The sequence below is a fragment of the Elephantulus edwardii genome, unplaced genomic scaffold, assembly GCF_000299155.1.
Source record: "Elephantulus edwardii isolate Elephantulus edwardi_28Jun2011 unplaced genomic scaffold, EleEdw1.0 scaffold00005, whole genome shotgun sequence".
In the NCBI taxonomy this organism is placed as follows: Eukaryota; Metazoa; Chordata; class Mammalia; order Macroscelidea; family Macroscelididae; genus Elephantulus; species Elephantulus edwardii.
Genome location: NW_006399755.1, coordinates 6,445,257 through 6,465,800, shown reverse-complemented (window position 1 = coordinate 6,465,800; position 20,544 = coordinate 6,445,257). Strand labels below are relative to the sequence as shown.

Genomic DNA, 20,544 nt, shown 5'->3' with positions numbered 1-20,544 from the left:
TTATTATTAATTGTAATGAAAATGTACAGAGATTGTGGATTTCCATTCATTCATTGTTGCACTTTTCTCCCTGCCCAAACCTCCCCTACAGTTCGTTCTGCTCTTTGAAAAGTGAAAGAAAAATTTTTTCATTGTTAAACAATCCCTCCCCCAAAGTCCACTCCACTATGCAGCCTTCTTTCTGAACTCCTATCATGACAATAATACCTAATCATATATCCCTTTTAAAACAGTTCTCTCTCGTCTGTTTCAATGCAGTATACATAGTTTATCCCATCTTTCTCAGTCTCACCGTAACCCTGATGTCAGTCCTGTTTTACAACAGTGGCACTCTGCGTTATTTGTCTTTTTGTGTTTGAGATACTTCACTCAGCATAATGTCCTCCAAGATCACCTAAATTGAATAATATGTCATGAGTTCCTTGTTTTTCAATGCAGCATAGTATTCCATTGTGTGAATATACCAGAGTTTCTCTATCCATTCAATTGTTGATGGGCACTTAGGTTGTTTCCACCTCCTGGCTATTGTGAACAAAGTCGCAGTAAACATGGGTGTGCATCTGTCTGCTTGGGTAGCGGTTACAGTTTCTTTGGGGTATATTCCCAGTAGAGGAATTGCTGAGTCAAATGGTGTCTCCTTTTGCAACTTTCTGAAAAAGCGCCATACTGCCTTCCATAGTGGTTATACCATTTTACACTCCCACCAACAGTGAATAAGGGTTCCAGCTTCTCCACAACCTCACCAGCATTTTTTGTTTTTGTTCTGTTAAATTTTGCTGTTCTTACTGAGGTGAGATGATATCTCATAGTTGTTTTGATTTGCATCTCTCTTAGAGCTAGGAATTTTGAACATTTCTTCATGTGTTTGTTTGCCATCTGAATGTCTTCTTTGGTGAAGTGTCTGTTCATATCTTGTGCCTATTTTTCAATTGTGTTTATCATGTTGTGGTGCTCGAGTATTTTATAAATTCTAGATATAAGTCCCTTGTCTGACATGTCATTACCAAATATGTCTTCCCAGTCTGTGGCTTCCCTTTTTACCCTGTTGGAGAAGTTTTTGAATGTGCATAGGATTTGATTCTTAGAAGGTCCCATTCATCTGTTTTATCCTCTCCTAGTTGTAGATTAAAGCAACTTTTAGAAAAATAAGAAACTTAATGTACAAATAAATAAATGTCCTTATTGTCAAACAACTTTATTTTTAAAAAAAATAATCTCATCATTAATTACCATTTTGGAATGGAAGATCTTCTTTCAGAGATTTTTAGATTAAAAGCCAACACTCTTGTCAACTGTCTATATTTGTGTCTCTAATCTAGAACAAGGCTTCTGACAGTTCATAAGATAAGCAGAGCCAGGATGTTCTGTTGCCTTTCTAGCAATTGTCATCAGCTTTCTAAGCAGCAAGAGCTTTTGTTTGTCTCTCTTCTCTCCAGAGAGCAGAAGCTAGAAAAGAAGATACGTTTTGCTAAACAATACTATTCAGAGTTCAAGAAAGCATGACTCAATGCTTTTGGGAGTCATTATTGCCTATGTATTGAAAGTCTTTATGTTTTTACTTTGTGTTGAAATGTTTATAATATCCTAATCTTCAATTCCAGTTTTGTTTCTACACATATTTCTTCCCTCTTAGATAAATGATTGTATGATCTAAAATTTTTACTTTATGTAAGCTTTCTTTTCCAATTAAAGGACATTATCCTGCTTCATAGTCTGTCTTCCAAGGCTTAGCTGAAGTTTCACTTTTACAAAGCATACCCACAGTGGAGTGAATTCTTTTGATAAATATACTTTTTATTATCTGCATGGCTTTTAATGAAAGTAATCATCTTAGCTTTACTGATGCCAAGAAAGATTGAAAGCTTTCCTTGGTCTTTCCACTCATCCCATGTTATGCTTACTTACTAGAGAGCCCAGTGTGTTGTATCATAATTATGTGCCACTCTGTCAGAACCAGCTCATAGCAAACCCTCCTGCCAGTTTTCAGAAGCAGTTAATTGCACTGAAGGAAGTTGTCCATCCTTCTCCCACAGAGCAGCTGGTGGATTTGAACCACCTGCCTTGGGGATAACAGCACAACTTCTTACCACTGGGTCACAAGAGCTCCCTATTTTCAGCATAGAAAAATAGAAACAAAGTTAGAGAAGGGTTTGTATAATACCTGTTACATATGTCTTCAAAAAGGTACAGCCAGGATGTGCCTTGAAGGCAAGGATAGTGAAATTTTATCTCACATATTTTGGGCGTGTGGTTAGGAAGGAACAGTCCTTGGAAAAGGACATCATGCTTGGAAAAGGTAGAGTCAACAAAGGAGAAGACAACCCTCAAGAAAACGTATTGACACAGTGATTGTAATGGAACGAGAATGTCAGAGATGATGAGAATGGCACTGGACAGAGGAAGGTTCAGATCTCTTGTTCATAGGGTTTCTGTGAGTCATAGTTGACTTGATGGCACTTAACAACACGTGCTAGGGAGCTCTGGAGGCAAGAAGCTGCACTGCAATCCCTAAGATGTGTTTAAATCCATTAGATGCTCTACTGAAGAAGGAGGGGTCATCTCCTACTGTGCCAGTCGGATCTGATTCACCCATACACAACAAGGGAAACATTATTTATTTATATAAAACAACAACATGTACTGGGGAACTCTGGTGGCATAGTCTAGTGAGAAGTTGTGCTGCTACCCCAAATGAAGCATACCTCTCCTGCTTGTTCAGGAGAATGGTGAGCAGTCTCCTGTGCAATTATAGCCTAAGTCACCTAAAAGTCACTTCCAACCCGATGACAGTGAGTTGATTATGCATTATATATGTTGGCATAACTTGTTTCATTGCCACTGCAGCTCAAAGAAGGATTTTTTTAAAGGGGGCGGGGAGAATCTCCCAAAAACCCAACTCTGAAGCTTAAAAAGAATTGGTTTAGGAAAATTTTATGATGCGTATAAGGGTATAGTTGGGAATAGCATGAAAGAAGCTATTGCCTAAACTCTGTCAGGACACTCTTTCTCCGCGTCTTTGTATGGAAAATTTTATTCTTCAACTAGGGACAGTGGCTATCAACAGTAGCTAAACTCAGGTTTGACTGTCATCATTTTACAGGAATATTTTAAATTTTTTTCATTTTGTGATTTTAATGAAAGTTTACAGAATAGTTGGATTTGTATTCATTCATTGTTGCACATTTTCCTTCCTCCTTTTCCCTTCCCCCTCCCCTAGTTCACTTTTTTAAAAAAAATGCATTTTTTGTTGCACAGTTTCTTCCCCTCCCCCCCTCCCCCCACCCCATCAAGTCCTCTTTGCACTGTACCTCTTTTTCTGGAGTGTTGTCTTACATAGAATACTTAATCATATATTCTTTTTAAATAATTCTCTCCATCTGTTCCAATACAGTATTCCTTATCTATTAACCTATTCTCCCCTAACCCCCACCGCCCATGTCAGTCTTGCTTCATAACAGTGGTGTTATTCAGTATTTGTCCTTTTGAGACTGGAACATTTCACTCAGCATAATGTCCTCCAGGGCCACCCCTGTTGTATAATGTTTTACCAGTTCATTATTTCGCAGTGCTGCATAGTATTCCTTTGTCTGACTGTATGGTTTTGTGGTTTTTTTTTCCTATCCATTCATTTGTTGATGGCACTTAGATTGTTTCCATCTCTTTGCTATTGTGAATAACACAGCACTAAACATGGGTATACATACATCTGTTTGGATGGTGGTTCTTGTTTCTTTAAGGTATATTCCCAGCAGTGCAATTACTGGGTCAAATGGTATTTCTATTTTTCCAACTTTTAAAAAAAACACCTAACTGCCTTCCATAGTGATTGAACCAAGAGATATTTTTCTTAAAACATATTCTGTAACCAGACTCTATTGGTCTGAGTTTTTACTCTGCCACCTTGCATTGTTAAGTGTTGTTGAACCGAGTACGACTCATAGTGACTCTGTGAAGAACAAATCTAAACCCTGTGCTACCCTTATAATCTCAGATGCAATTAAAAACTTAATTGCTATAGTCACTCTATTGCATTAAGGGTCTTCCTCTCTTTCTCTAGCCCTTCATCTTTTCAAGCATGATATTCTTTTCCAAGAAATAGCCTCTCCTAGCAACATGTGCAAAAAATAGTACGAGACAGAACTTCACCATCCTTGCCTCTAAAGAGCACTCTGACTTTATTCTAAAACATATCTGTTTGTTTTCCAGGCTGTCCATGGGATATTCAGTATTCTTCTCCAACACCACCACTCAGAGTCATACTTCTTCCCTTGTCATCCTAATTCATTGTGCAGCTCTCATATGCGTAGCAAGATATTGAAAATACTGTGACCTGAGTGAGGCACACCTTAGTCTTCAAATTGATACAATTTCTCCTCTAATTTGGAGAGGTCCCTAACAGCAGATTTTCCCAGTGCAGTATATCTCCTCATCTCTTGACTATTGGAACCAAGGAGAATGATTGTGGATCCAAGTAAGATGAAATCTTGACAATTTAAGTGTTTTCTCCATCTGTCATGATACTGTCAGCTGGTCCAGTGGTGAAAATTTTCATCTTCATGTTGTTAAGGTACAGTCCATATTGAAAGCTACAGTCTTTGATCCTCTGCATGAGGGTGTCAAGTTTTCCTCCTTTCAGCAAGCAAGGTTATGGCATGTGAATAGCACAGGTTATTGGTGAGTCTTCCTCTGATCCTGTTACCACATTCTTCTTCATAGAGTCCAGCTTCTTGAGTGATTTGCTCAGAGATACAGATTTGAATAGATAGGGAGAAAGGATAGTTGTTTGTTTTTGAGCAGACTAACTTCTCTGGGCCTCGGTTTCCTTAACCCTAGAATTGTAGAGATAAGAATAGTACCTAACTCATTGAACTTTTTTAAAAATTAAATTAAATAATACACATAAAATACAGTGTTTATATATCAGTTACTAGTTATTAGTCATTGCGGCTAACTGGGAACTGACTCATAACTGAATCTCCAGTGGATTTTCAAAGACCTTGAATAGCACAGAGGTGAGTTGCCCATCTTTCTCCATGTTTTAGAGGGGTAGCTGGTAAATATGAATTTCCAGAAACGGGTAGTTTTTCAGGTAATAGCACAATTTTCCACAGATTATGCCACCAGAGCTCCTGAACCTATTATATATTAAATGCTTAATAAGCACAGTGGAAATGTGTATATAGTAGTTTTCCATTAATTCCAAATAAAGAAATTTTAAATAAATAATTTGACAACTCTGACTTTTCTTAAACAAAAAGAACTGCTCTTTATTTACTATGTTAATTGTAGAATAATATAAAGGAGCGTTGGTGGCTTAGTGGAAAGAAATTGTGCTGCCAGTGTGAAAATACCTGGTTCAAATTTACCAGCCACTCTGTTAGAGAAAGATAGTCAGGCTCCTCTCGTGCAGTTTACTGCCTCTGAAATCCTGCTTAGGGCCGTCTCCAACTCAGTGGTATACAATGACAGTAACAGATAAATATTTTGGCAATTTTAACTTTTATCAACAAAAAGGACTGCTCTTTATTCAGTCTGGTGATTACAGTATATTTTGATTACTTGAGCTTCTGTTAAGAGCCAATCCTTGGCCACTCATTACCTCTAAAAAACCCAAATTTCTCTGCTGTCTCATATCTTGTATTTGAACTATTTAAATTGATTGAGGAGAAAGTGGATTAGTTTGCTGTATCATATCTTGTATTTGAACTATTTCAGTTGATAGAGGAGAAAGTGGATTAGTTTTCTAAAAGAAGACACTCACTCAGTCATTGCTTTCAAGTTGGAACTAAATCCTACCTGACCCTCCATCATGTTTTCAGAGCCTACAAGTGGCATGGTGAGGGATTGCCTGTCTTTCTTCTGAGAGGCAGCTGATGGATTTGATCCTCTTACCTTTGAATTGACAGCTCAGCTCCCTACCCACTAGACCACAAGAGCTCCCTAAGGACACATTAGTGGACCCTAAAAGGAATGTTCTAAAAGGTCACAAAAGGAATTTGTTGAATTTTGGGCATTCTATTAGGAGAGGCCAGTCCTTAGAAAGGGAGCATGATTTGCAAAGGTAGTGGTCAGCAAAAGTGAAGAAAACAGTCAACAAGATAGATTGAAACTGTGAGTGTAACAATGGGCTCAAGTTTATCAGAGAAGACAAGGGTGGCACAGAATAAAACAGGGTTCAAATCTATCTTTAATGGGATCACTGTGACACCTTATCAGTTCAACAACACCTAACAGCAGCTCAAGAACAAAAGGAATGTGCAAAGAGCTGGAGTTAGAAAACCAAAAGAAAAGAATATGTTCAGTGTTTCTCAAGTTGAAAGAACTGAATAGCAAATTAAAACCTTAAGGTGCAATAGTGAAGGATTCTATAGACAAAATTGTGAATGATGCAAGAAGCATCACAATAACATGGAAGAAATACACCATCACTATACCAAAATACCAGTGCTTACCACAGAACCATTTCAAGAGGTAACAGTGATCAGGAATCGGTGGTGATGAAAGAAGCTCAGGCTGCACTGACAAGTTAGGAAAACAATAAGACCCCAAGAATACATGAAATACCAATTGAAGCATTTCATCAAACATATGCAGCCCTGCCTGAGTGTCCTCAACCAGCCTGTACCAAGAAATTTGAGAGACAGCTATCTGATAAACTTACACGAAGAGATTTGTACTTGTTTCCACTCCCCCAAAAATATGATCTGTATAGTAAAAGAATGTGGAAATTCCTGAACTATATACTTAATATTGCATGCAAATGAAATCTTACTGAGCAGCTGAATAGTCATCAATAGTTAACTTCCCAAAATTCAAACTGGGCTCAGAAGAGACCATGGAATAAGTAATATCATTGGTGGTGTCAAGTGGATCTTGGCTGAAAGCAGAGAATACCAGAACAATGTTTGTTTATCTCTTGCTGACTAAGCAAAGGCTTTAGACTGTGTAGATTGCAACAATTTATGACTAATATTGAGGAAAATTTGAATCCCAGAAAACTTAATTGTTCTCATGTGAAATCTATACATAGACCAAGAAGCAGTTGTCTGACTAAAACAAGGAATGCTGTATGGCTTAAAATCCAGAGAGGTGTTTGTCAAAGTTATATCCTTTCTCCATACCAACTCAGTCTGTATGCTAAGCAAATGATGAAGCTTGAGCTATAAAGAAAATGTGGCATCAGGATCAGAGGAAGACTCCCATGATAGATGGAGAAGAGATTGATATTATTAGCAATTACAGCTTGCTTGACTCCACAATCCTCTTTTTTCTTTCTCGTTTTTTTATTTATTTCAATGAACATTTATAGAGATTTTGGATTTCCATTCATTCATTGTTGCACTTTTCCCCCGCCCACCCAACCCCCACCCTCAGTTCGCTCTTCTCTTTGAAAAGTAAAAGAAAAATTCCTTAATTAGTATACACCAACCCCCCACCCTCCTATCACCCGACTCCCACCTTGAGTATACTCCACTTTGCAACCTTCATTCTGGACTCTTAAGATAATTGTAATGCCCTAAAATATATTGCTTTTAAACTGTTCTCTCCCTCATCGGTTTCAATGCAGTATACATAATTTCTCCAGTTTTTCTCATTCTTACCCTGACCCTGATGTCAGTCCTATTCTACAACAGTGGCACTATGCAGTGTTTATCCTTTTGTGACAGATATTTCCCTCAGCATAATGTCCTCCAGGGTCACCCATTTTGAATAATATTGCATGAGTTCCTTGTTTTTCAATGCAGTGTAGTAGTAGTATTCCATTGTGTGAATATACCAGAGCTTCTCTATCCATTCATTTGCTGATGGACACTTAGGTTATTTCCAACTCCTTGCTGTTGTGAACAAAGCTGTGATAAACATGGGTGTGCATATATCTGCTTGGATGGTGGTTAACAATCAACACTCTTAACACCAGCAATCAGGAAATTAAAATACAATTGCATTGGGCGGGGACCTCTCCTGAGTGCTGAAAAGCAACTATATCAATGTCTGTTCTAGAGAATAAGGTGTACCTAATCCAGGCAGTCATCTTTGCAATTACTTGTTATGCTTCAGAGAGCTGGACAATGACTAAGGATGACAGAAGAAAAATTGATGCCTTCAAACTGTGGTGTTGGAGAAAAGTCTTGAACATACCATGGACTGCAAAGGAAACAAATAGGTTTATGTTGAAGAGGGTGAAACCAAGTTTTTCCTTGTAGTCTAGGGTTTTAAAGCTCCATCTCACATACTTTGGGCATGGTCCTTGGAGAAGGACATCATGCTCGGAAGGGTGGAGGGACAGCGCAGGAGGGGAAGACCTCAGATGAGATGGATTAATACAGTAACTGGGGCAGTGGAGGTTGGTATGTCGGAATTAGACTGGCTCAGGACAGAGCAGAGTTCAGAGCTGTTGTACATAGGGTAGCTATGGGTTGCAGGCAACTCGGCAGTACATAATAACAGCAACACCAAGGTGTTAATTGTGTTTGGGATAAACATTCTTCTAAATGATACAGCACTGGTCTGTCAGTTTGCTATACTGAAGTAACTTGGGATTGCTGTGATCCTGAAGGCTGTGCCACTGATTTGTCAAATGCTGTAATGGGTACCCGTCTTGGATGGTGTTTAATGGAGCTCACAGATTGATTCAGGTTTGGAAGCAGGAGTGGCATCCACTTCTAAACCAAAACCCAAACCCTATGAACAGAGAGAAACAATGATAGTTATAGTACACAGTTCAGGTCTTTTGTTCATCAAGTCGCTGTGAGTCATGCTTCACGGCACTTAACATCAAAAACTTGTGTTATGCATATAACAACAGTAATTGAAAACTTGAAGCACTTACTGAAGAAGATAAAAAACTACAGCCTTTACCATGGATTACATCTCAACACAAAGAAAACACAAATCCTAGCGCTAGACCATTTGGCAATACCGTGTTAAGTGAAGATAAATTAAAGTTGTTAACAGTTTAATTTTACTTGACTCCACAGTCAACACGCATCATTAGTAGTGGTGTTGTGTTAGGTGCTGTTGAGTCAAGTATGACTTACAGCAACCCTATGATCAAAAGATCTGAACCCATGTTCTATCCTGCTCTATCCTCACACTTACCAACACACAAGAGCATTTGTGGCAGTCACCACATCAGTCCACCTGATTGAGGGTTTTCCTCTCCTTCTCTGACCCTCCATCCTTCCCAGTATCATGTCTCTCTCCAAGGAATAGCTTCTTCTAGCAGCATGTCTAAGTATGGGAGGTGAAGACTGAGCATTCTTGACTCCAGAGAGCATTCTGGCTGCGTCTTCTCTAAGACATATCTCTTTGTTCTCTTGGTCATCCATGGGATATTCCGTGCTCTTTTCCAACACCACAACCCAAAGGTGTCAGTACTTCTGTCAACTTTATTCATTATCCAGCTCTCAGATAAATAGCAAGTGATCAGAAAGCCTGAATCAGATGCACGTTAGTTCTCAAACTGACATCACTACTCAATAATTTGGAAAGGTCCCTAACTGCAGATTTTCCCAGTTCAGTGCATCTCCTTATTTCCTAACTGCTGATACCAAGGGTGCTACTTGTAGTAGCAGCCAGTAAATCAAAAGATGCATGCATTGCATTGGGAAAATCTGCTTTTAAGAGCCTAACAAGGTGCTAAAGGTCAAAGATGTCATTTTAAAAACTAACATGCACCTCATTCAAACCATGGTATTTGTATTTTCAGTTGCTTTCTATGCACCTGAAAGTTGGGCAGTATTGTAAAAGAGTTTTGAATATTTCAGGGACTGCTAAAAGAATGATCAAATCTGTATTGCAAGTGAAAGCAGATTGTTTCATAGAGGCAAGAATGGTGAAACTCTTGTTTCACGTACTTTAGGAATGTTGTCAGGTGAAGCCAGTCCTAAGAAAAAGGGATTATAGTAGGAAATGTGGAGGGGTCAGAGAAAGAAATGGAGACTCTCAGTAAGATGGAGATAGAGGGACAGTGGGCTCCAACATGAACAAAAGCTTGAAGATGACACTAGATTGAGCAATATTTCAGTATATTGATTGTGAGTCATAGTTGGCTCAGGGGCACAAAACAACAGAAGGACCAGTAGAATGAATACCTGATTGTTTAACCAAAATGACAGAGCCATTATTAGAATCTCAACCTAATTAACTCAAGATTCTGTGCTTTGAAAACAATATATGAATTTCTGAAAGTACAGAATAGTTAGACTATTTTTAATAACATTTAAGGAAGTTTTTATGATGAAGATTTCAACAATGACATTATATCCTCACAAGTGTATTCTAATTTTTTTTACATTTAGCTTCTTTTTAACACATGTAAAAATTACTCCATTAATGTTTTAAACTTAAGTAAATGAAATGATCCAGGAAGTATTAAAAGAAGATGGAAAGAGTATACAGAGTCACTGTACCGAAAGGAATTGGCAGACACAGAAGAATTTCAGGAAACAACAAGGAAGAAGTTCAATCTGCTTTCAAGGAATTTGCATAAAATAAGGCACAAGGGATAGATGGTACCAGTTGACATATTTCAACTAACAGATGCTGCCCTAGATGTGTTCACCAAGTTGTGCCAGGCAATCTGGAGGTTAACCACTTAGCCAACTGACCGGAAGAGATTTGTTCCCATTCCAAAGAAAGGAGACCCAACAGAGTGTGGAAATTATAAAACAATACCATAGATATCACATGCAAACAAGATTCTGCTGAAGATTATCCAAAAACAGCTGGAACAGCACATCAACAGAGAACTGCCAGAAATCCAGGATGAGTTTAGAAGGGGTCTTGGTACTAGAGATATTGTAGCTAATGTTAGATGGATCTTAGCTGAAAGCAGGGAGTACCAGAGGAATGACTGTCTGTGTTTCATTGATTATGCAAAGGCATTTGACTGGGTGGAACATAACAAACTGGCTGACTGTGAGAAGAATTGGAATCTCAGAATACTTGATCATGCTGAATACTTGATCATGTTCAAGTATTTTTGAACACAAAACCTGTAGTTGGACTAGGAGGGAGTCGTCAGAACAGGGCAAGGAAACACAGCATGGTTCAAAATTGGGAAGGATGTACGCCAGGGACGTGTCCTGTCTCCACACCTTTTCAACCTATATTCAAAACATTATCTGGGAGGCTGGGCTGTATGAGGAGAAGTGTGACATCAGGATTGGTAGTAGATTAATCAACAATCTGCATTATGCAGATGACACAACCCTGTTTGCTGAAACTGAAGAGGACCTAAAGCATTTGTTGCATAGGGTCAAGGACTGTGGCCTTCAATATGGATTGAGGCTCAGTATCAAGAAGACAAAGATTCTCACCACTGGACCAATTGGCAGCATCAGGATGGATGGTGAAGCGATTGACATTGTTCACAGCTTTAGTTTACTTGGCTCCATAGTCAACACTCTTGGCACCAGCAGCCAGGAAATTAAAAGACATATTTGTGATGGGGAAATCTGCTGTTAGGCACCTTTCCAAAGTACTGAAGAACAGTGGTGTCACTCTGGAAACTAAGGTGTGCCTGATACAGGCCATAGTCTTTACAATCACTTGCTATGCATCAGAGAGCTGGGCAATGACTAGGCAAGATAGAAGGAGAATTGCTGCCTTTGAGCTGTGGTGTTGGAGAAGAGTATTAAATATACCATGGACTGCTAAGAAAACGAACAGGTTCATCCTAGAGAGGGTTGAACTAGGCTGCTCCTTGGAGGCAAGGATTCTGAGGCTTCATTGGACATACTTTGGACATGTTGCAAGGAGGGACCGGTCCTTGGAAAAGGACATCATGCTTGGGAGGATGGAGGGACAGTGCAGGAGGAGAAGACCCTCTATGAGGTGGATTGATTCAGTGACAGGGGCAATGGGGGTAGGTGTGTCAGAGACAGTGAAATTGGCACGAGACAGAGTAGGATTTAGGGCTGTTGCATATAACAACAACAACAAATGTACTATTCTAGGTAAAAACATAGCATTAGGTCATAGCTGGCTTATGTCCTAATTCTGTAGTGTCATACATATTTTGCCTCACAAATCTAAACTGAGAGGTACTATCACCCACATTTGCAAAATGAATGTGTCTTTGAAAAGGGAAGTTCCCTAAGCAGAGACAGGAAAACCATTTTGTGACAAAGCTTATTAGAATCTACCTATCCCGTTTTTAGTCCTTGCTATTAGGTGCCTTTAAGACCCAAAATAAGAATAATTTATTACTCTGTTTGTAATAGAGATTTTAGTTACTAACAGGAACATATTTAATGTGCCATAGAAGGATTTTATAAACAAACATTGGATTGAACTATACAATTTTCTAAGTTTCAGGTTTCTTATTTTAGCAGCCACTGTATTGGGGGAGGGGGGAAATATATCAGTATGTTCCTATAAAGATAATTGTTGTTGTGTACTGTAGCATCAGAACAGATCCTTAGCTGACCCTCCAGTGGGTCTTCAGAAGCAGTTAATCACATGGGAGGAGACTGCCATCCTTCTCGTGCAGAGCCGCTTGTGGCCTCGAACCACGTGCCTTTGGGATTGGAGCACAGCTTCTTTCTAGTAGGCCACCAGAGCACTAGCCTTTTGTCAGAATTTACTTGGCAGCATATAACAGTCCTAACAGGCTTCTAGGTGAGAAACAATACTTTTGCAAAAAAAGAAAAATTATCTGGAAAGTACTTTGAAGTAATTTTTTCTTGTCTCCTTGTAAACTCTGTCAGCTTTCCTTGCCAACTCTCAGAGCAGGCTTGTAGCTGACCCTCCAGTGAATTTCCTGAGGCTGTACGTTCCACTGTAAGGAGCTTGCTATGCTTTCTCTTGTAGAACTGCTGGTGGATTAAAATTTTCCACCTTTTGGTTAGGAGCACAACCTAATTTAAAACTTTAAATAGACTATACCACCAACGCTCTCCAGCCTTGTAATAATCTCTGGATAATAAAATATGAAGACAAATGTTACACTCCTTTCTCCCCAAGAACATAGCCTGGGAAAATAGAAGTACATTACATAGACTTCAGTCCCTGAACTGACTGTCCTCATGACTAGTACTGACTGTTTTATATTAGGTTTATACTGTTTTCAGCCTTTGTCCTTTTTTTTTTTATTAATTTCAATGAACATTTACAGAAATTTTGGATTTCCACTCATTCATTGTTGCACTTTTCTCTCCACCCACCCCACCCCCACCCCCAGTTCGCTCTTCTTTAAAAGCAAAAGAAGCCTCTGTCCTTCTAAAAGTCTGATTTGAATCATACTATCCTTGCTGGCTCAGGTACATGGTGCTCCATGAAATCATTACTCTCACTTTTTAGAAAACCAGGGAGCTGTATCCTTGACAAATAGTTTTGATAATTGTAGGTTTCTCCACATGTGTAAACATTTCTTGAATGAAGAGTGACAAAGAAATCATCTAAGATAGTGTATAGGGTTTTACCTTTTCTGCAAATTACCAAGGTAAGAGTTGTAGCTTTTTCTATCATGACATTCAAGATAAGTGATACACAGTATATCTCATATTTGACTTATCTGCTTATGATAACTTCCTGGGAAAGCTGCATAGAAATATTACACTTTATTGAGGCACAGAACCTTTGAAAACATTGATAAGTTTTTATAAATGTTTCTTTTTCAATTGGTTTGCTTACAAAGTTCTTATACATTTTGCTTCACACTAAAAAAAAAAACCCAACAATCCACCAGATTGTTTTAAAATTATTAATGTTAAACAAAATTCTTTGTGTTACATATCTATCACCTTTGGCATTATATATACTATTGCTTGAAATAGTGTATTGTAAGATTATAAGACATTTTAAAAAATTTTTTTTATTTTATTAGAGAGAGAGAGAGTGTGTGTGTGTGTATGTGTGTGTGTACTGTTGAATCAGATCCAACTGATACAAAGGAGATTGCCCCTCCTTCTCCAGCAGAGCATTTGGTGGATTCAAACTGCACAGCTTTGGGATTGCAGCACAGCTTCTTACCAGTAGGCCACCAGAGCTCCCTCAAGAACATAAGAAATTCTTAATTCACCTAAATGTGTGCTGTTATTTTTACATGCCTTAAATGAAAAGAATTATAGAAGTTAGGAGAATTGGGAGATGACAGAATAGCAGTTTGGTATCTTTGAAGTTGTAATCTAAGTCAGTAGGAAAATTAATTGATCATCTGTCTGATTTGTAGGATAGGTTTTCAGTGATACCTTTTGTAGAAGGAGATAGAAAGCTTTATTATTTTGGGAAATTCTCTTATTTGGCAATGAATGTTATAGTACTTAGTTTTTATAATAGAAATTACTATGAGATGAGGATTTTATGAGGTAAATATGATTGTAAATGAAATATAATCTCAGTAATCTTCTACTGGGGCAATTGGCAGCATCATAATGGATGGTGAAGAGATTGTGATTGTTAACAGTTTTAGTTTGCTTGACTCCACAGTCAATACTCTTGGTAGGATTGGAAATCAAGAGACGAATTGCATTGGAAAAGTCAGCTGTCAGGGACCTCTCTCTAGAGTACTGAAGAGCAGTGACATCAGACTGGAGACTAAGGTGCACCTGATTCAGGCCATAGTCTTTGCAGTTGCATGCTATGCATCAGAGAGCTGGACAATGACTAGAAATGACAGAAAGAGAATTGATGCCTTTGAGCTGTGGTGCTGGAAAAGAGTGTTGAATATACCATGGACTGCTAGTAAAACAAACAGGTTTTTCTTGGGTGAAACTGGGCTGCACCTTGGAGGCAAGGCTTCTAAAGCTTTGTCTGACATACTTTGGACATGTTGTAAGGAGGAACCAGTCCTTGGAGAGGGGCATCGTGCTTGGGAGGGTAGAGGGACAGCGCAAGAAAGACCCTCAATGAAATGGATCAATTCAGTGACTGGGATAATGGTAACAGGTGTGTTGGAGACAGTGAGGTTGGCACAGAATACTGCAGGCTTTAGGGCTCTTGTACACAGAGTTGCTCTGAGTCACAAGTGATTCGATGGCACATAACAACAATAACCATTTTCCTAAGAGGAAGCATCTAGGGAGCTCTGGCAGCATATTGGTAGAAGCTATGCTGCAATCCCAAATCCAGTAGGTAGCTCTGTGGGAGAAAAATGGACTGTTTCCTCCCATGTGATTAAACTGCCTCTGAAAACCCAGTAGAGGGTTAGCTGTGGGTCAGTTCTAACTCAGTAGTACTCAACAAGAACAAAACTAAGAAGAATTAAAGACTGGTCCACTTTGACAACTTGCCCACAGTAGGAAGACCTTGAGTGAGATAGATTGACACAGTTACGGCACCAGTGGGCTTGAGGATGGTGAGATCATGAAAGTGGTGCAGGATGGTGCTAAGTTCTAGTCTATTGTATATAAGCACATAGCAACAACAAAATGAGTCATAGACAACTTGACAGCATCTAAAACCAAGAGGATTTAATGCCTAAATGCTTCAGTATTTAATAGATTAACGTGGTCTTCAGAATATATTTGAAGTTTTTCCCACTGTTCCTCCCCTTGGTACACTACACACAGAGACATCTCATATTATGAATTAAAGACACTGAACAGAGATTTGTACTCAAATATAGACTATATTAATTACTAGGAAGAGTCTTTTTTTTCTCCTGTCTATGTTCAGCTTTATGAGGAAACACCAATATGCCTTCCAGAGTAGTTTTACCATTTGACAGCACCACCAACAATGTCTGAGAAATCCAATCTCTCCACATCCTCTATAACATATTTTGCTTGCTGTCCTCTTTAAACAAGTGGTGACACTCACTGTAGTATTGATTTGCATCTGTCTCATTACCAGTTTGAGCATTTCTTCATGTATCCGTTGGCCACTCAACTGTCTTCCTCTGTGAAAAGTCTCTGCAGAGTCTTTTAAGAGTCTGTTTTCTATTTTTTTATTACCTTCCTTTGCCTTTCCATTTTTCTATCTTACCTTCTTTAAGTCAGCTCATTACCTTCTTGCAGCCTATTTTTCCTCCATCCACTTAGAATGGAGCAGAGACTGTCAGTATACCAGTTAACAGCAGAGCAGAAAGGACTGCCTACCATGGTATACATCTGTGTGTGTGGTAATGGTCTATTATGATGCTGTGTAATGTTTTCTTCTTATTATGTACTGTGAGAAATGAGCTGAATTGATATTAACCTTGTATAGATTGCCTCTGAGGATTTGGAATTGGGAGAAGGGTCTAGTTTTTAATGTAATTTATCTCAGGCATGCCACAGCAGGGCCTGAAAATACTACTGTGTTCTCATAAGGAGGAAAGAAAAATTTCCAAGATTGAATTTGTAGAATCTGAGGGTATTTTCTGATTTTTGTTTCTTCTATGCTTTTTTCATTTTTTCTGTTTTTATTTCGGCTTAATTTGGTAAAGGATTAAAAGTGAGGAATGACCTTTGTATATAATAAGGCAGTTGAGATATGGAAGGAATGAGCTACAATAGTATATAGCATGGTATGGGACTGTTTAAAATTTCCAGGACATTGTGACCCACATTACCAACCATCTGACAGATGGCTAGTGAGCTCTTTGACCATTTCAGGTGTTTAAAAGTAACAGCCTTATTCATGTATACTTTTTTCCTATATGAATCTTAAGAATATTATCCCTACGTATACAAAACAGTTGATTTTTGCCTACATTTAAAATCTCTCCACCGGAAGATGAGAAATAGAAATGTAGTATGCAGCTGTCCCACAAGCATCTCTTTTGGCATAATTTTTTCTCTTTAATTTTAAGCTAGAGCTTAATGGAGCCTGAGATACAGTTCTGAGGTGAAAACAGAAATAGAATTGTGGAACTCTAGCTGCAATATTAGTCTGGAAGATTTTTTAAATGCTATCCTTTTCCTCCATTTAATCTATGAGGAGCTGCACTGCTAAGCCAAAAATGTATTGCTGTAGAGTTCTGGTCTTAGTTTAAGTTCTGGTTATATACGTATGTAAATATGATTATGAATTTTCTCACATTTCATAGAAATAAGGTAAAGGGATATATACTGTCTCAGTACACATGAGCAGCTGAACATTTTGCAACCAAAGAAATAGAATATAAGAATTTAAATAATGGTCTTTAACTATATTTGACGTAAAATTAGAAAGATAAATTCTGCCATGGTTCCCCCCCCATTAATATTTTATGTTTTTTAATCGATTTGGTATCCTGAGTTATTCTAAAGCTGTTTGGGTTTGTGGGTTTTGTTTTGGTTTTTTTCCCCTAACAAATGTGGTATTTGATAGGTCAAATGACCTGTGTCATTTGCAATTTTCAGTATGTTATTTCACTCTAAAATTGATATGATGCACTGGTGATTTAAGATGAAATTAACACCACTGCATAACCTTTTCTTAATATTGTTGACTCTTCTCTTAGCCATTTTCATATCATTTGACAGTGATACCTAAGGGTTAAGCTTACAAGGCTGATGCAACTCCTCCTTTTTCTCACCAGCAGTTTTCATTGGACACTATTTCCATAGCAACAGTGAGATCAGTAAAGCCTGAGTGTTTCATTGACTTATTTTTCTCCTTTTCCTTTTTTTAATCTGTTCTCTTTTCACCACATTTTAGTGAGAAAGCATTTTTTTTTTTTTTACAAACAGCTTATATTGATTTCTATTCTGTAAATAATTTAGAGGGTAGAAAAATCTGCCCTTCATTTTAACATTGAATGTTTCACTATGTATTTAAAAAGCGATTCAGGATTAGGAGGATGGATAACCATACCGGCTGTAGCTGATGTTCTTAAATATTCTTGCATTGTTTGCTGGTCTTCTAGGGAAAAGAATAATGTGGAACAGGACCTTAAGGAGAAAGAAGATACTGTTAAACAGAGGACAAGTGAGGTTCAGGTGAGTAAACTGTAAAATTTAGTATTAAGTTTTAATTAAGGAGTATTAATTTTCATTTTGGAGGATCATTGTCTGATAGGTGTGGTATTTATAATAGGTCAATTGAATATCTAATATTTGTGTAATATAAATATTTATCTTTTGAAAAATGATTGCTGTGCTTTGACTCCTGGCCTGCAAAGGTTATACTGCAATGAGAAAGCAGTATTTTTCAGCATAGATGCCTAATTTAAAAAAAATGTTTAATAATATTTACTTGCATATTATGTCACTAAAGATAAGTATGAAAGAATTAATGGTGTTGAAAGTATTATACCAATAAAATTAAATGACTGAGATCATCATCATAGCAGAGGAAACTGCTTTTTCATAGGTGTGAGGTTTTCTTAGTTAGGAGATCTAGTATTTAAAGGACTGTTTTTCATAATACTGGTTAGGGTATAGAAGATAGTATGGAATATTTTAAAATAGCTATATAAATTTATGCAATAGTCAGGATATTTTAAACTTTGGTATAAAGAGATTTCAGTTTTACTAAGTGTGAAATAATAAAAATGGTTATTTCAAACATTAAAAATCTGGAAAATTAGGCAGTATTTATTTAGAACATTAAGTAAAGCCTGTGGCTAAGCTATTGGGGTACTTTTTCAAAACACTGCACTGGTAAATACAGGAGGTTTAATGTAGAAACGCTGGGGGCAGTTGTCAATAAAGTCTCATGGATGAGTATTTTTAAATGTATTATTCTTATGATGCATTTCTTTGCAATTCCAGAAGTTTTAAAAGATGAAAATTCTGCATTGTTAGATACATATTTTGTTTTGATATAGGGCATTCAACCACAGGAATTCATCTGGTTGACTGTTAGGAGGGAATGATTTACTGTGAGATTGAATAAAGAATCCAGAGAGACGCTGATTGGATGACTGTATTTTTACATTTACTGTAATTTTCCTAAAAGTAATAGAAAAGTTAGGGATCATCATTCAAATATGCTACTTTATGATAGTGAGATAAGAGCTACCTCAATGACTATCTGTTTGTAGTTTTTGAATTGTGTAAAAAATGGCAAGAGAATCACATAGTTTGAAGCCAGTTACTAATTTCAAGCTGAATTAAAAAAAGATAGCTTAATGAGATAATCTTGGACAGGTTCTAAATTTAGCTACTGTTTTCAAGTACACAATTCTTGTTATTTGATTATTTGTTATTTGAATATATTATCTACCTGTTTATTTTTGTTCTTCTGTATCTTGAAAATGTGAATTTAAATAATCAGGAAGAGCACTAATATTTAGTATCTTAAAATTACATAAGTTTTTTCCCCGTCAATTTGCTTGTGATTTATTTGTCCTTCTTCACGTAGTGCTTGTATAAGGTACACTTTTAAGCTTTACAAAATCCAAAATGTACAGTTAGCTGAACTAATCCAGATGATTTAATTTTTCTGCTTAGGGTCCTGTAAGTGTAAAGTATTTTGAGTCATGGTTAATGTAAGTCAAGTGTAGTAATGATTTAACATATATTTAGAGGAAAAGAACACTAGATTAATTAAAACTTTGGGTTAGTAGACTGATTACTGATTTCATTCCAATAAAAGTGTCTGCATTGCCATTGATAACATAAGCCTAGACTGTGACTGACATGGTTAATTTACATCTTAAACAATTGAAACTTTATTTTAATAAAGACAGTTTTACCTGAGATGATAGTAACTACATTTTTATACTATCCTACTGCTTTAACACTGATTCCTAGTGAGTACGTTGGTAATGAGACAGACTATGAATAACAAATAATTAAAAGTTGTAATAATCTCAGCTCTTACTTCTCTGGTAAAAATCCTTAGTTTACTAAAGCTATTAGTAAGTAAATAGTAGAATCAGACAGTTTGTACTTCACTTTTTTCTGACCCTACCATTTAATGAAAGTTCTATTGAGAAATGCCAAAATGAAGAAATCGAAAGAAAAGTAAGGGATTGTTGATCTTTCAGTAAGTGGTGTTTTTTTTTTGGGTTTTTTTTTTTTTTTTGATCCAAACTTAGCTGAATGTTCTTGCTTTTCTCTGTATTAACAATCAGGTAGTGATTATATGACCTCCTTGTCTTAAGAAAGCAACCAGATGTTCAGAGCTTCCTTATATATGACCAAAGCACCGAACAGGGAGGGGTTTGTATTTGTAGTTTGTGTTTGTAACTTCAAGGAAGTTAGAAATTTTGCTATATATTTAATTTCCAGATTTTTGTTTCCCACCGATATTCTATGGCATCCACTTCCTAAATAACATGCCTCTGGAAACTATGAACTTTGATAAATATCAATAGTTGTAGAGGGGCTTCAGGCCTTTTGTTCATAGGGTTGCTATGAGTCGTGCTTGACTTGAAGGTAATCGACAGCCACCACCACCATCATCTTTTAAACTGAATAGCAAGCAATTTTTTTTTGTTTTATGAGATAATACTTTTAATTTTTATCAATTTTAAGGTCAAGTTTGATCCACAGGTTTGATCACAAGTGGGACAGTGAAAGGTTATTGCTTTTCAAAGAATAGTGATTTTAGCTTTAAATTTTCCTATGACTACATCCTTATTTTGGAAGGAGGAGTGCCATCCACTTCCATAGTAGCTTGCCTCTGGAAACCCTATGAACCTCGAGAGAAGACTCTCCTTCATAGGGTCGCTATGAGTCGCCTGCG

The 20,544-nt window shown here is 37.3% G+C and overlaps 1 protein-coding gene across 1 annotated transcript in view; it reads left to right on the top strand.

The window, feature by feature from the left end:
* The window catches only part of EPS15 (epidermal growth factor receptor pathway substrate 15), a 193,335-nt gene that overhangs the window by 110,425 nt on the left and 62,366 nt on the right, over positions 1–20,544 (top strand). Inside the window, exon 13 of the mRNA XM_006879667.1 lies at positions 17,777–17,849. Within this exon, the coding sequence (XP_006879729.1) occupies positions 17,777–17,849 (73 nt within the window). The remainder of the gene's footprint in view (positions 1–17,776; positions 17,850–20,544) is intronic.